This window comes from Eleutherodactylus coqui, chromosome 1 (genome assembly GCF_035609145.1).
Source record: "Eleutherodactylus coqui strain aEleCoq1 chromosome 1, aEleCoq1.hap1, whole genome shotgun sequence".
NCBI classification, from domain to species: domain Eukaryota; kingdom Metazoa; phylum Chordata; class Amphibia; order Anura; family Eleutherodactylidae; genus Eleutherodactylus; species Eleutherodactylus coqui.
Genome location: NC_089837.1, coordinates 496,057,507 through 496,074,552, shown reverse-complemented (window position 1 = coordinate 496,074,552; position 17,046 = coordinate 496,057,507). Strand labels below are relative to the sequence as shown.

Below are 17,046 nucleotides of genomic sequence, written 5' to 3'. Positions count from 1 at the left end.
TCGATCTACGCACATCCCCTGCTACCTTGCCCTCGGTACTGCGCCTTCTGCCACTAGCGCTGTCGGCTGGGAATTTTACCATCAGCTTGTCCGCAAGGGTCCTGTGGTATAGCAACACTCTCGAACCCCTTTCCTCTTCGGGAATCAGAGTGGGCAGGTTCTCCTTATACCGTGGATCGAGCAGTGTGTACACCCAGTAATCCGTCGTGGCCAGAATGCGTGCAACGCGAGGGTCACGAGAAAGGCATCCTAACATGAAGTCAGCCATGTGTGCCAGGGTACCAGTACGCAACACATGGCTGTCCTCACTAGGAAGATCACTTTCAGGATCCTCCTCCTCCTCCTCCTCCTCCTCAGGCCATACACGCTGAAAGGATGACAGGCAATCAGCCGGTGTACCGTCAGCAGCGGCCCAAGCTGTCTCTTCCCCCTCCTCCTCATCCTCCTCATGCTCCTCCTCCTCCTCCTGTACGCGCTGAGAAATAGACAGGAGGGTGCCCTGACTATCCAGCGGCATACTGTCTTCCCCCGCCCCCGTTTCCGAGCGCAAAGCAGCTGCCTTTATGGTTTGCAGGGAATTTCTCAAGATGCATAGCAGAGGAATGGTGACGCTAATGATTGTAGCATCGCCGCTCACCACCTGGGTAGACTCCTCAAAATTACCAAGGACATGGCAGATGTCTGCCAACCAGGCCCACTCTTCTGAAAGGAATTGAGGAGGCTGACTCCCACTGCGCCGCCCATGTTGGAGTTGGTATTCGACTATAGCTCTCCGTTGTTCATAGAGCCTGGCCAACATGTGGAGCGTAGAGTTCCACCGTGTGGGCACGTCGCACAGCAGTCGGTGCACTGGCAGCTTAAAGTGATGTTGCAGGGTGCGCAGGGTGGCAGCGTCCGTGTGGGACTTGCGGAAATGTGCGCAGAGCCGGCGCGCCTTTACGAGCAGGTCTGACAAGCGTGGGTAGCTTTTCAGAAAGCGCTGAACCACCAAATTAAAGACGTGGGCCAGGCATGGCACGTGCGTGAGGCTGCCGAGCTGCAGAGCCGCCACCAGGTTACGGCCGTTGTCACACACGACCATGCCCGGTTGGAGGCTCAGCGGCGCAAGCCAGCGGTCGGTCTGCTGTGTCAGACCCTGCAGCAGTTCGTGGGCCGTGTGCCTCTTATCGCCTAAGCTGAGTAGTTTCAGCACGGCCTGCTGACGCTTGCCCACCGCTGTGCTGCCACACCGCGCGACACCGACTGCTGGCGACATGCTGCTGCTAACACATCTTGATTGCGAGACAGAGGAGGAGGAGGAGGAGGAGGAGGGTGCTTTAGTGGAGGAAGCATACACCTCCGCAGATACCAGCACCGAGCTGGGGCCCGCAATTCTGGGGGTGGGTAGGACGTGAGCGGTCCCAGGCTCTGACTCGGTCCCAGCCTCCACTAAATTCACCCAATGTGCCGTCAGGGAGATGTAGTGGCCCTGCCCGCCTGTGCTTGTCCACGTGTCCGTAGTTAAGTGGACCGTGGCAGTAACCGCGTTGGTGAGGGCGCGTACAATGTTGCGGGAGACGTGGTCGTGCAGGGCTGGGACGGCACATCGGGAAAAGTAGTGGCGACTGGGAACTGAGTAGCGCGGGGCCGCCGCCTCCATGATACTTTTGAAGGACTCCGTTTCCACAACCCTATACGGCAGCATCTCAAGGCTGATGAATTTTGCGATGCGGACGGTTAACGTTTGAGCGTGCGGGTGCGTGGCGGCGTACTTGCGCTTGCGCTCGAACACTTGCGCAAGCGACGGCTGGACGGTGCGCTGAACTACACTGCTGGATGGGGCCGAGGACAGCGGAGATGAGGGTGTGGGTGCAGGCCATGAGGCGGTAGTGCCTGTGTCCTGAGAGGGGGGTTGCATCTCAGTGGCAGGTTGGGGCACAGGGGGAGAGGCAGGGGTGCAAACCGGAGGCGCTGAACGGCCTTCGTCCCACCTTGTGGGGTGCTTGGCCATCATATGCCTGCGCATGGTGGTGGTGGTGAGGCTGTTGGTGTTGGCTCCCCGGCTGAGCTTTGCGCAACAAAGGTTGCACACCACTGTTCGTCGGTCGTCAGGCGTCTCGGTGAAAAACTGCCAGACCTTAGAGCACCTCGGCCTCTGCAGGGTGGCATGGCGCGAGGGGGCGCTTTGGGAAACACTTGGTGGATTATTCGGTCTGGCCCTGCCTCTACCCCTGGCCCTGGCCACCGCACTGCCTCTTGCAACCTGCCCTGCTGATGCCCTTGACTCCCCCTCTGAAGACCTGTCCTCCTGAGTAAGCGTTGCACACCAGGTGGGGTCAGTCACCTCATCGTCCTGCTGCTCTTCCTCCGAATCCTCTGTGCGCTGCTCCCTCGGACTTACTGCCCTTACTACTACCTCACTGCAAGACAACTGTGTCTGATCGTCATCGTCCTCCTCACCCACAGAAAGTTGTTGAGACAGTTGGCGGAAGTCCCCAGCCTCATCCCCCGGACCCCGGGAACTTTCGAATGGTTGGGCATCAGTGACTATAAACTCCTCTGGTGGGAGAGGAACCGCTGCTGCCCAATCTGAGCAGGGGCCCGAGAACAGTTCCTGGGAGTGTTCCCGCTCCTGAGCAGGTGTCATTGTAGTGGAGTGAGGAGGCTGGGAGGAAGAAGGAGCAGCAGACAGAGGATTCGGATTTGCAGCAGTGGACGGCGCAGAACTGCGTGTTGACGATAGGTTGCTCGAAGCACTTTCTGCCATCCAGGACAGGACCTGCTCACACTGCTCATTTTCTAATAACCGTCTCCCGCGTGGACCCATTAATTGGGCGATGAATGTGGGGACGCCAGAAACGTGCCTCTCTCCTAATCGCGCAGCAGTCGGCTGCGACACACCGGGATCAGGAGCTCGGCCTGTGCCCACACCCTGACTTGGCCCTCCGCGTCCTCGGCCGCGTCCACGTCCTCTAGGCCTACCCCTACCCCTCAGCATGCTGTATTACCAGTGATTTGATTTCACAGGCAGGAAATAAATTGGCGCAAGACTGCAGGCCAAATATAATTTTTGCACTTTTTGGAAAACGAACGGCCCCACTGCCTTTAGTGAATGAATAATCGAAGTTTAATAACTGTGCTGTGCATAGGCTCCGGACCTCTCTCCCTTCCTCCTCTGCTGCCGCCGACTGCCCGCGATCCTGGCGGGGTGAAAGCCGCTGCTCCGGACCTTGACCCGCGGGGCCGCGCGACCCACCTCCTCACATCGGGAGCCGAGCCGCCGCATTACAGTTCGAGCGGTGGCCGCGGCGCGCCGGCCGCCCCGCCGCTTCCAGTCCTCTGCCGCCTGCTGTCGGCGCCCCGCGCCTGGTGACAAACCGAGCCGTGCCCGCTCTCCCTGCGGCCGCGGGGCCCGCCCTCTTGCCCTAACGTAAGAGGCTCCTGTTGCCGGATCCTGACCGGAGCCACGGGCTTTGCGGCCGCCCATCTCCGGACTGCGTGGGGACCCTCTGCGGCCGACGGGAGATCGCCCCCCCCCCCTGAACGGGGAGTGTAACCGACCTCCGGACCTCGCTATCCACCATAACAACTGCGTGGGGGGCCGCGGCTCAGCCGGCCGTCCTGCTGCCCCAAAACACCGTGTCACCACTTGCCAGCGACATTAAACACCTTGGGGAGCGCTGATTGACGGCCGGACCGCGGCGCTCGGCACCTCCAAAGACTTCAAAACACTTGAGGACCCACTCCTTTGGACCCGGCCCAGCGGAGCCGGCGGCAGAAACGTGAGTAGCCGTGGGGGCTGGGGGACAACATACCCACCCATTATCGTGGCCCCCCCCCGGAACGATAAACCGGGTAAATAACTCAGGACGTTACAATCCGCCTTAACCTTAGTTGCGCACACTGCCACATATATATTGGCGCCCTGGAGAGGAGGAGAGGCCTGCTTTAACACCTTAGCTCCCATACGGTGGCTCAAATTGTGCGCCAGAGGCACCTGGACGGAACAGTGCCATCTTTGATGAGCGGTGTTGCCACGCGGGATCAGCGCTGTCCCCTGCCTCTCTAACGACCCCAAACCGGATAAATCCTGTACAATTGCAGCCCAAACTGCGGGACCACTACTCTCTAACAGACATTGCAACTATCTAATCCGCAAAGGCTCTATAGTTAACAACATCTAAGACTCTAAAAACCGTATTAAACCGCTAAAACCGCCACCCGGCCTTTACTACCAACAGCAGTCTTGATATCTCTTATATTACACTACATCAGTCAGGAGAGGACAAAGATCCATATTTTCTAACAGCAATTGCAACCGTATACCCATATGGACCTTGCAGCCAAAAACATCTAAACTCCATAAGAAAAAGCATCATTATCTTGCTAAAACAGTCAACTAGTCTACCTCACACACCAAAGTCCCCGGCACCGCTTATGTCACACTGCAGCTGACGGAGAGGAGACAAAGTCCCTTACCCTCCAAGTGCTACTAGAATCGTACAAATCAGGAAAAGATAAAGACCCTCATTTCCTCACAGTCGACTCAATATCCTTCATTATGAGCACTCGGGCTAAAAGCGGGTCGGCAACCGATAAGTTGAAAGAGTATGTCCGTACTGAGACCCCCGAGCATACCCCCAGAGCGACACGACCCGCTCAGATGAGAGAACCCGAGGGCGAAACGGGACACCCCTCAGAACCGACCATGCGACAACTCCTAGACGCAATCAACACCTGCAAGTCCTCGCTTGCCAATAAAATAGAAGAAATAAAATCTGATGTCTCCCTGCTACGGCAAGACCTACAGAACATGCGAGGCAGAATGCAGGAGATGGAAGACCGCATATCCAATGCAGAAGACTCCCTACGCCCGCTCTCCGCGGCCGTCAAAAAAACCACACGAGCTACAGAATTTTGCCAGTCCAAAATGGACGACTTGGAAAACCGGTCACGCCGCAATAATCTCCGCATAATAGGCCTACCCGAAAGATCAGAAGGATCCCACCCAGAAACATTCACTGAAAATTTGCTAAAAACCCTATTGGGCGACGACACTTTCTCCGCTCATTTCACAGTGGAAAGAGCCCACCGGGTCCCAACAAAACCGCCACAACCGGGAGCTCCCCCGCGTCCATTCCTAGCAAGGATTTTAAACTGCAGAGATAGAGACACCGCATTGCGCCAGGCTAGGCTAAAAGGTCCATTAAGATACAACAATACAACAATTTCTATATTCCCGGACTTCTCCGCTGAACTACAAAAACAAAGAGCCACCTTCATAGAAGCCAAAAGAATACTCAAGGGAAGAAACATCCCATACTCAATGGCGTATCCAGCCCGCTTACGCATCGTAGCCCAAGGGAAAGTGATCTTCCTCCAATCCCCCACTGAAGCTAAGGAATGGCTGGATATGCACCCAGAGCCACTGAAGGATAACTGATCCTGCCGCATTTATAGTAAGACTTGAGCCTAATCACAATCCAAGCGGCTGATAACCCTCTGACTTATAGATGGTGAAATGCAGGACCAAGGCATCTCCAAACCGCCTTTGGGACCTAGCGAATAGATACCAACCTCTATAGGCCACCGGGATACTTCTTTCTTTCCCCCCCCCCCAACAATATAACATCTGCTACTTCTAAATAGATTGTAGCTAAACTGTTTTGTAAATTTTTCATATATTGGTTTTGACATCCACGCTGAAATTTAAGCGGGATGCCAAAAGTTAAAAGTTTAAACTGTTGTTCACTGCTCTGTATTAATATTTTTTGCAGGTCTGCGCTAACACAACTCTTTCCCCCATACATGCCAACAACCTTTCCCCCTCCCCATCCTATGGGTATAGATGTAACACTTATAGAACCTGCCCACGTAATTAGATATGTCCCTAAAATGCCTTAGTTGGAACGTTCGGGGCCTGGGAACTGCACTTAAACGAAGGGCAGTCTTTTCATACATCAAGCAAATCAATCCACATATTGTAAGCCTACAAGAGACCCATCTCACTAAAGAAAGGGCTGACACCCTGGCGAAACCATGGGTACAGTGGATAGCCCACTCCTTTCACACCTCCTTTTCCAGAGGCGTCTCCGTCCTAGTACATAGGTCGCTACGCTGGAACCCTATTAATGTCCGCAGAGATCCCGAGGGGAGATTCATATTTATATATGGCGAAATAGATTCCAAACCCTATGTGATCCTGTCTATTTACAACCCCCCACACAGCAACCTCCATCTTCTCCAAACCGCTATAACATACGCGCATCAATACCCGCTGGCAGGAGTAATATGTATGGGCGACTTCAATAAGGTAATGGACCCTAACATAGACAGATTTCACACACCTCCCAACATAGCCCCAACTCCAAGCTCCTCCCTGAAGCAGTTAACCGAAAGTGTCGGCTGGATCGACCTTTGGCGGCACCAACACAACGATACACGGGAGTTTACTTGTCATTCCCCGGGTTATAACGCGCTGGCGAGGATAGATTATGTGTTTAGCTCCGCAGAACTGGCATTATCCCTCTCTAACATTACTCACTGCCCGAGAGGCATCTCCGACCACAGCCCTATATTACTAACATTGAAATTTCCCCAACAAAACATAGTCCCTACCTGGAGACTCCACCCATTCTGGCTGAAGCTGATTGGATCAGATGATCAAACACCCTTTCATATATCCCTATTTCTAGATGCCCACAACGACAATACTCACCCTGCCCTGAAGTGGGACACTCTCAAAGCTTACATTAGAGGGTTTCTTAAGTCAGCTATTTCACATATTAAAAAGTCGACATCCCAAACCGACAAAGAGCTGGAAGATCAGACAATGGAGGCCGAAAAAACATATATAGCTAATCCCACAGACGCCAACCAAATGGCCTGGCTTGGACTGCTCCGCCTCCACAAACACCAGATACATGTCAAAACCAAGCGTAAATTATTTTTTACCAAACAACACTATTTTGAATTGGGAAACCAATCCAGCCACTTACTTGCTAATCTCATCAGACGCGAAAACAACACTAACACGGTCCTTAAAATTAGGAACCAACACGGAGCGGAGCTGACCGATGCCCTATCCATTACAAATTGTTTCAGGGAATTCTATACTAACCTATATAGCTCCTCCTCCCAGAACACCCTGACAGACATTCTAAGTTACCTAGAGGACTTAAACTTCCCAACCCTCTCCACGGAACAGGTTGAACTCCTGGAGGCCCCAATCACATTAGAAGAGATTCAACAGACAATTCAGGACATGGCCCTCAACAAGTCACCCGGCCCTGACGGCCTCCCGATAGAGACGTACCGCAAATATAGCGAACAATTAGCCCCGCTATTATTGGAAACGCTAAACCAGGCCCAAACAGACAAGTCACTCCCGCCCTCATTCTATAAAGCCTCCATAGTGGTGATACTGAAACCCGGGAAGGACCCTATAGACTGTAGTTCCTATCGCCCAATCTCATTGGTAAACACAGACTATAAGATCTTAACTAAAATCCTGGCTACCAGGCTGAATCGGGTAATCCTCTCCATTATCCATCCGGACCAGACGGGATTCATGCCAGGGAAGTCCACGACGATAAATATCCGCAGAGTCCAAACGGCTATCCAGCTGGGAAAGCAATACAATATGCCCTGGGCTCTGGTCTCATTAGACATGGCAAAGGCTTTTGACTCGCTGGAGTGGGTCTTTTTGGAGGCCTGTCTGGTCCGGTTTGGATTTGGACCTGTATTTCAACAATGGATTAAAATTATATATAAATCCCCGAGTGCGAATGTAATCGTAAATGGCATCCCGTCGACTGAATTTCAACTGGCAAGAGGCACCCGACAGGGATGTCCTCTGTCCCCGGCCCTGTTCGCCATAGCTATTGAAGCTCTAGCGATCCGCCTGAGAAACACCCCGGAAGTGAAGGGCATTAAATGGGCAGACCTCGAAAGTAAAGTGGGAATGTATGCGGATGACACAATACTCTTCCTATCGGACCCAATACACTCCTTCTCCCAAGCTATGGTTCACATAGACAGATTCTCCTACTTTTCGGGATTATATGTCAATTGGTCCAAATCAACACTCCTCTACACCGACCTCAACCCAAAAAATGACCCCTGTGTCACCAGGTACGGACTAAAACCGGTCTCATCATTTAAATACCTAGGGATATTCATGCCACACGACCATAACAACGCCATAGCAGAAAACATAACCCCACTTCTAGACAATGTCAAACACAAACTGAAGAGATGGGCCAAGCTACCGCTCTCTGTAGCCGGACGCATAAATCTCATTAAAATGACTATCCAGCCCAAATGTTTATACACACTACAACACATGCCGGTACGAGTCCCCAAGCGCTATTTCCAATCCTTAAATTCTCTTATTATTACATTTATATGGAACTCCTCCCGCTCCAAGCTAGGTCTGACCACTTTACAAAGGCCCAAAAAACAAGCAGGAATGGCCCTCCCGGACCTTCGACTCTACTATCTGGCAGGACAACTGAGAAACATACGGGCTTGGGTGCTGGACGGGGAACTGCCTATAGCAGATAAACAGCTTGCAAAACAAGTAAAAGGCAATAATCTTCTGAATTATTTGGAATTTCCAGAGTGCACCAACCCCGCTGACACAGTCCCGCTCCATAAATTAGCTCTTGGCGTATGGAGGGAAGTAAAGACGCTACAGCAATATAAAAACACAATACCTGAGCTCCCTCTTTGGGATAACCCGGGCCTTACCGCATTACACTCAGTCCCAGACCCACAATATTGGACGACTCAGGGAATACACACACTGGGTGACATATATACGGAAGAAATACTTCCTACATTCACACAATTACGCGACAGGCTACAATCTCCGCAGCTTCAGCTATTCAGGTATTTCCAGCTAAGACACGCACTAAACTCCCAATTCCCGCCCACTTCAACCCGCATATCCAAATTCCCCACAATCGGTATTCTCAAGTCCCAAGGACCTAAGGGACTAATCTCTGCCCTATACACGCACCTTCTCTCGGCTAAAATAGACCCCAACCCGCCTCCAGCGTACGACAAATGGAAACAAGCCATCCCATCTCTTACATCTGAGGAATGGCAGGACATCTCTGAATCCCACCTGTCAGTTTCCCCAGCTATAAACAATAAATTAATTCAGCTATATATAATCCACCAAGCCTATCTCACCCCCAGTCGTCTACACCAAATGGGCAATACATCCTCAAGCTCCTGTCACAGATGCCGCCAACCTGAGGCGAACTTCTGGCACTTAATTTGGGAATGCCCACTAGTCAACGACTACTGGTCAAAAATAACCGACTTTATAAATTCACTATTACCGTCTCCATTAGCTGTCGACCTAGACCCCAAAGTAGCATTGTTCGGCCTGTTGGAAGAGGAGATGTGGCCGCACTACATTCGTAGCTTTCTTGAAAAAGCATTATTCCTGGCACGAAAAGCAATAGCCATGAGATGGATGGCCATAGAGGCCCCTTCGATCCCACACTGGATCCAGCTGGTGAACACCGTCATTTCCTACGAAAAAATAATCTACCAAAACCGAGGTTGCCCAGCCAAATTTCACAAAATATGGGGGAACTGGCTAGACGCCCACTCCACCCTGTCAACGGAGTAAACCCTGAACCCCCACTACACAAACCATTCCCCACCACCCCCTAACCAACCACAAACCCTCCCTACCCCCCCCTCTCCTCCTTCTTTTCCTTTCCCCCTTCTTACACTCCTCTCACTCAATAAGAAGCGCCTACAGTCCTGCACTCTACCTTTATCGAAACAAGAACAAAACAGAGCAAAGTTGTTTAAAAAGTTAAAAGTTTACTGTTGAAATGATCCATACAATTTGAGAAATACAGTAATAAAGTAGCATTGATGTACTAATAGCGAATTACATATCTATACCATGTATCTAACAATGCTCTTATTATTTTTCTGTAATCTGTATTTTGCAATGCACATGTTAATAAAAAAAACGAATTTAAAAAAATAACTGTGCTGTGTCCCTGCTAATGTGTCACAGAACGTGAGGGTAGCAGAGTTATTATAACTCTGGCAGAGCAGGTATTTTTTTTCCCAATTAAGGAAAGCAAATGGCGAAGCCAGCAGTAAAGCGTAGCTGGGTGCGTATGATTTAGCAATGTATTTCACGCAGCTCACACGTGTCCACAGGCGTTAGGACGGACAGAGGCTGGACAAATAGATTTGTTTTCAGTTTTTTCCCACCAAAAGGCAGCACTGCGTATATTCAATGAACATGAGAAGTTTAATAACTGTGCTGTGTCCCTGCTTATGTGTCACAGAACGTGAGGGTAGCAGAGTTATTATAACTCTGGCAGAGCAGGTATTTTTTTTCCCAATTAAGGAAAGCAAATGGCGAAGCCAGCAGTAAAGCGTAGCTGGGTGCGTATGATTTAGCAATGTTTTTCACGCAGCTCACACGTGTCCACAGGCGTTAGGACGGACAGAGGCTGGACAAATAGATTTGTTTTCAGTTTTTTCCCACCAAAAGGCAGCACCGCGTATATTCAATGAACATGAGAAGTTTAATAACTGTGCTGTGTCCCTGCTTATGTGTCACAGAACGTGAGGGTAGCAGAGTTATTATAACTCTGGCAGAGCAGGTATTTTTTTTCCCAATTAAGGAAAGCAAATGGCGAAGCCAGCAGTAAAGCGTAGCTGGGTGCGTATGATTTAGCAATGTTTTTCACGCAGCTCACACGTGTCCACCGCCCGTAAGGACGGACAGAGGCTGGACAAATAGATTTGTTTTCAGTTTTTTCCCACCAAAAGGCAGCACTGCGTATATTCAATGAACATGAGAAGTTTAATAACTGTGCTGTGTCCCTGCTTATGTGTCACAGAACGTGAGGGTAGCAGAGTTATTATAACTCTGGCAGAGCAGGTATTTTTTTTCCCAATTAAGGAAAGCAAATGGCGAAGCCAGCAGTAAAGCGTAGCTGGGTGCGTATGATTTAGCAATGTTTTTCACGCAGCTCACACGTGTCCACAGGCGTTAGGACGGACAGAGGCAGGACAAATAGAATTATTTTCACTTGTTTTACAAGCAAAAGGCAGCACTGCGTATATTCAATGAATAATAACTGTGTTGTGGCCCTGCCTATACAATTCTTTCCCTGCAGTATCAATGGAGGGTGGAATGCTCTGCAGAGGCGATTTTGAGAAGCCCAAAAAAAATGCAGCACAGCTAACAGCAGCCTGAACAGAACTGCACACGGATAAATATGGCCCTAGAAAGGACCGTTGAGGTTCTTGAAGGCTACACTCACTCCTAACACTCTCCCTGCCTATGCAGCACTTCTGTCCCTAATGCCAGGTGCAACGCTCTGCAGAGCCGATTTTGAGAAGAAAAAAAAATGCCACTGCTAACAGCAGCCAACACACAGCTATCAGTGGCCCTAATAAGGACCTTTGGGGGGTCTTGAAGCCTACACTAACTACCAATTCTTTCCCTACAGCAGCTCCGGTACAAACAGCACTGTCCCTCATCTAACTCACCAGGCATCTGAGGCGAGCCGCGGGAGGGGCCGACTTTTATATTAGGCGAACACCTGATCTTCCCAGCCACTCACAGCAGGGGGGTGGTATAGGGCTTGAACGTCACAGGGGGAAGTTGTAATGCCTTCCCTGTCTTTCAATTGGCCAGAAAAGCGCGCTAACGTCTCAGGGAAGGAAGTGAAAGTAACCAGAACACCGCATGGTGTTCGTTACGAATAACGAACATCCCGAACACCCTAATATTCGCACGAATATCAAGCTCGGACGAACGCGTTCGCTCATCTCTATTTGTAATCTCCAACTAGGAATGCCCCCAAAAATCAATTAACGTTGGATTTTATGTCAAAACGATGTTTGCAAATGGACACAGAAACACATCTCATTGATTCCAGTACGATTCATTTTTATCTGTCTCCAAATAGCATAGTGATGGATATCATTAACATGCAGGCTCTTCCTGTTCACTGCTAATGACATCCATCGTCTGATCTGTCTTCTCTGTCAAAGACATCAATGGACTGTTTCTATCCATCGTCCCACTGAGTTCAATGTGAAAAGCAAAAGATGGAAAACCCAATGTCCCAATAACGTTAGAGGTGGAAAAATTAATGCCTTCACATCTATAGAGCTAAATGGGAGAATGGATTAATGGCAAATGCTTTTAGCAAGGTTTTCTGTTCTACATCTATATCCATAGGTTTATCTAATATATTGATGTGTTCTCCTGTGTTAAAGGGAAGGTTTCATGAAGAGTATTTAATTTTAGTTATATTAATTAGGTTTTTATGTATAAAAGAGATATACTTGGGCATGTGTACTTAGACTGGCATATCATACACTGGTCTAACTAAAATACTGTATGTGCCAGTATCAGTGCGACATAAAAGGCACAAGCTACGACCCCTGATGCTAGGCCCCACCCACTTTTTGAAAAAACTGTGGGGCCTGATGTAAACGCCAAAAAGCTGCAATTTTGTATGCCAGAAATTGTAGATAGTATACTAAATATGCCCCATTGGGTTTATTATCTTTTTACAAATTTCCCTGGGGCTGACCATATTGGACCCGCACTTCCTACCTGTATCGCTGGTATATTCAGTAGAGCTCATATGTGTGGTTTATGACAACTGAAATGAATGTTAATAGTCTACAGGAAGTGATGGAATATACCTCCTCCTTTGGAGACCCCCAGAGTAACACAGGAGCAGCATACAGAGCTGTATTTTTGTACAGTGTTACTTCTCTGCCTTATTTAGGCCTCCATCAGTACAACAGAGCTGTTGTTAAAGCTCTCATCCTCTAATGATATTGAGATGACTCTGCTAAGAATACTCCACTCTACACAGCAAAGCTAACAAATGAATTGCGGAAAACGAGCAATCTTAGCCTATTATGTGTGGCAATGTGGTCACTCTAAAAACTGGAATATTCTGAGATTTTATTTTTATAGAGGGTCACACAAAAATTGATCATGTTTATAATAAAAAACAGTCTTTAATTATATCATTTTCTGATGATACATTCCCTTTATTAACACTGTATTGTTATTGTAGGCCCATTCATAAGAGGAGAAGTTGGGGACAGTATACTAATTGTATTTAAAAACAAAGCATCGCGACCCTACTCCATCTATGCACATGGTGTTCAAGTGGCGAATCTTAATGGTGGAAATGTGATTCAAGATACCCTTCCAGGTGAGATGACATTTCAACTACAATACGTGACAACGACTGAAAAAATACAACATGGCAGGCCAACCTTTCCACAAATATCTGCTGTTTGTCAACATTTGTCACATTCCTTCAGGTCATGAAAAAGTGCAAAGCTCGGCAGAAAATTACCTAAAGTGTATTAACCCTTTGCAATCCAATTTTGGATTCAGGGTTTCCTAGGGGGCTTTCTCTTTCTGCCATTATACATTGGCGCCATCTGCTGACTAAAGCCAGTACTGCGGTATCGGACATGCTGGAGAGGCCCCCGACAACAGAGCGGCCAGTAATATACAGTAAGAATACCCTGCTGGACGTCTTTTGACATCGGAGCTGTACAGCCTTCAATCAGAATGTCTTCAGATGTCAGACAGTGGATTGAAAAAGGCCAACTTAAGCAAAGTTCCATCCAAATCATTGACTCTTTGCTTACAATGTTGTGTCAGATTTCCAGTAATAGAAATTTCTGAGCACTGAGAAAGAGGTTCGATCAATCTATAGAGCTCTTTGATTCTGGAAATCAGAGGCAGACTGAAATCCCATATCAACAGTGTACCTAAGAAAAGATCCCTTTCATTAGATTTCCACCTTCAACCCTTTCATGACCAGAGGTCATTGACATGCCATCCAGGTCACATTCCGCAGTTTCGGTATCCCTATCCCTACTTTCACTGGAAAATTGAAAAAGTAATGATTTTTTTGACATAACCACATGAAAGCCGGTGTTCACAATGCAGTAAAAATAACATGTTGTCTTTATTGTGTGGGACAATATACTAAATTTTAATATTTTTCATATAGTACCATCCCAATTTCAAAAAAGTCGGGATGCTGTGTAAAATGTGACTAAATATAAAGAAAAAAAATGCAATGTTCTGGAAATCTCTTATTACCATATTTTATTAACAGTATAACATGGAGCACATATCAGAAGGGGAAAGTGAGACATGTTTCCATTTCCTAAAAAAACAAAAAAAAGAAATAAAACCAAAAAAAACCCTCCTTTTAGAAGTTGATCTTTTTACAACAGTCTGTAAATGTCTGGTAAATTAAGAGACCAACTGCTGGGAGTTTTGGGAGAGGTATGTAGGATTCTAGCTGCTCAACAGTCCTTGGTCTTCTTTGTTGGATTTTTTATTCCATAATGTGCCAAATGTTCTCTATTGGTGGACGATCTGGACTGCAGGCGGCCGGTTCAGTCCCGGGACTCTTCTATAAAGCCATGCTGTTGTGATGGATGCAGTATGTGGTTTAGTATTGTCTTGCTGAAATAGGCAAGGACTTCCCTGAAAGAGACGTTGTCTTTATGGGAACATATATTCTTCTACAACCTCTATATACTGCTCAGCATTGATAGTGCCTTTCAAGATCTGTAAGCTGCTCATGCCGTAGGCACTAATACAACCCCATACTATGCGAGATGCAGGCTTAACTGTGCACTGATGACAAGCTGGATGGTCCCTCTCCTCTTGAGTCTACAGCACACGGCATCTGTGGTTTCCAAAAAGAATTTCAAATTTTGATTCATCTGACCACAGAACAGTTTTCCATTTGGCCCAAAGAAGATGCCAATATTTTGGGATTGTGTTGATCTATGGCCTCTTCTTTGCATGATACGGCTTTATCTTGCATTTGTGGATTGCATAGCACACTGTGTTCACAGACAATGATTTCTGGAAGTATTCCTGAGCCCACACTGATCTGCATTACAGAATCATGCCTGATATCAATGCAGTTACATCTGAGGGTCCGTAGATCTCCAGCATCCAATATTGGCCGTCAATCCTGGCCCTTGTGCACATTAATTTCCTCAGATTCTCTGAATCTTTTGATGATATTATGTACTGTAGATGGTGGTATATCCAAAGTCTTTGCAATTTTATGTTGAGGAACATTTTTTTGAAATTCTTCCACAGATTGGTGAACCTCTGGCAACCTTTGCTTCTTAGAAACCCTCCCTCTCTAACATACTTTTTTTTATACACAGTCATGTTATGTAGTAGCATATTCACCCTGCTTTTCCTTAGCACAACTTACTTTTACAGACTTTTATTACCCTGTCCCAACTTTTTTGAGATGTGTTGCTGCCATAAATTTCTAAATGAGTTAATTTTTTAAAATGAAATGGAAAAATGTCCCCCTTTCAATAAAATAGGGTTATATGGGATTTCCAAATCATTGCATCCTTTTTTTTTCTTAACCTTTTATTTAGATTTCAGTGTCCCAACTTGTTTGGATTTAGGGTTTGTAATACTTTTTGATGGAGTTAACCATACAGGATTAATAATTGGATATTTTAATAAATTGGACCTTTTACGGCTGTAGCAATACCATTTTTTTATTTTTTGGGATGTGACGACTGTGAAAACGTTTTTACTACCGTATTAATTATTTAAAAAAATCTAAAATATTACATGCCTGTATTTCACGTATTTTTGCTACTTTTAATAGTCCCTATAGGGGACTTGAACTTCTGGTAGTTTGATTGCTTATACAGTGCAATGCAATACTATGGTATTGTATTATGCTGCATTTTAAGAGGCTGCCTATTAGCCTTGCGAACAATGGGACTAAAAAATATTACAAATATGGATCCCTAATGAGGATTGCTAAAACTGGATTATAAAAGAATGAGTTTATTTTTTTCATTCATTTTATGTTTTGTGTTTTTTGTTCCCAGGAGGTACAAGCACTTATCAATGGAATGTTCCAGTACGATCGGGACCAGGAAGTAATGATCCAGACTGCTTAACATGGGCTTACTATTCCAATCAGGACTATATGAAGGTGACTTTACAAAGTTTTGATTTCTTTTCTCATACCTTTTGTTGTTGCTCATCTACAGTTATGTACCTTTAAAGGCACGGTGACATTCCCACATCGCGGCCTAGGTGCACCTGATTGTTCATTGCCATTAACGATCAACAATCATTCAACAATCTAATAGTACTAATCCTTTCAAAGAATGCGCCAACTTGCAGGCTGGTGCCGTTTTTGGCTGCACAGTGACCGTGTCAGGGACTGTACGTCTGTTTTGGACTCTTCTTATGGTCTTATTTTGCCTTCTTGATTAATAATGTTGTGTGTCTCCCATTCTGCAGGACATGTACAGTGGTCTGGTGGGCCCACTGCTGACTTGTAGGAAAGGAGTACTAAATGGGAATGGCCTGAGGAAGGATGTGGCCCGGGAATTTGCATTGTTGTTCTTCATATTTGATGAAAACCTCTCATGGTATTTGGATGACAATATTAAGAATTATATTCATAAAGACCATGCTGCTATTAATATGACAGAGGAATTTGAAGAAAGCAATAAAATGCATGGTAGGTAGTCCTCCACCTTAAAATAATCTTGTTACACTTTACGGAATTACTCAATGAATCTCCATAAAATGTTCAGTAATTCATTTTATACTGATCCTGAGATACATTCTGTATTATACTCCAGAGCAGCACTGACTATTCTGCTGGTGGAGTTACTGTGTACATACATTACTTATCCTGTACTGCTTCTGAGTTACATCCTGAATTATATTCCAGAGCAGCACTCACTATTCTGCTGGTGGAGTCACTGTGTACATACATTACTTATCCTGTACTGATCCTGAGATACATCCTGTATTAGACTCCAGAGCAGCACTCACTATTCTGCTGGTGGAGTCACTGTGTACATACATTACTTATCCTGTACTGATCCTGAGTTACATCCTATATTATACTGCAGAGCTGTACTCACTGTTCTGCTGCTGGAGTCACTGTGTACATACATTACTTATCCTGTACTGCTCCTGAGTTACATCCTGTATTATACCCC

General features: G+C 47.0%; 1 protein-coding gene across 2 annotated transcripts in view; it reads left to right on the top strand.

Annotated features, from left to right (window-relative positions):
• HEPHL1 (hephaestin like 1) overlaps nt 1–17,046 on the top strand; it is an 86,538-nt gene that overhangs the window by 49,341 nt on the left and 20,151 nt on the right. For both annotated transcript variants that reach the window (XM_066586869.1, XM_066586877.1), the window contains 3 exons: nt 13,077–13,217; nt 15,913–16,019; nt 16,334–16,556. In XM_066586869.1, coding sequence (XP_066442966.1) covers nt 13,077–13,217; nt 15,913–16,019; nt 16,334–16,556 — 471 coding nt within the window. The remainder of the gene's footprint in view (nt 1–13,076; nt 13,218–15,912; nt 16,020–16,333; nt 16,557–17,046) is intronic.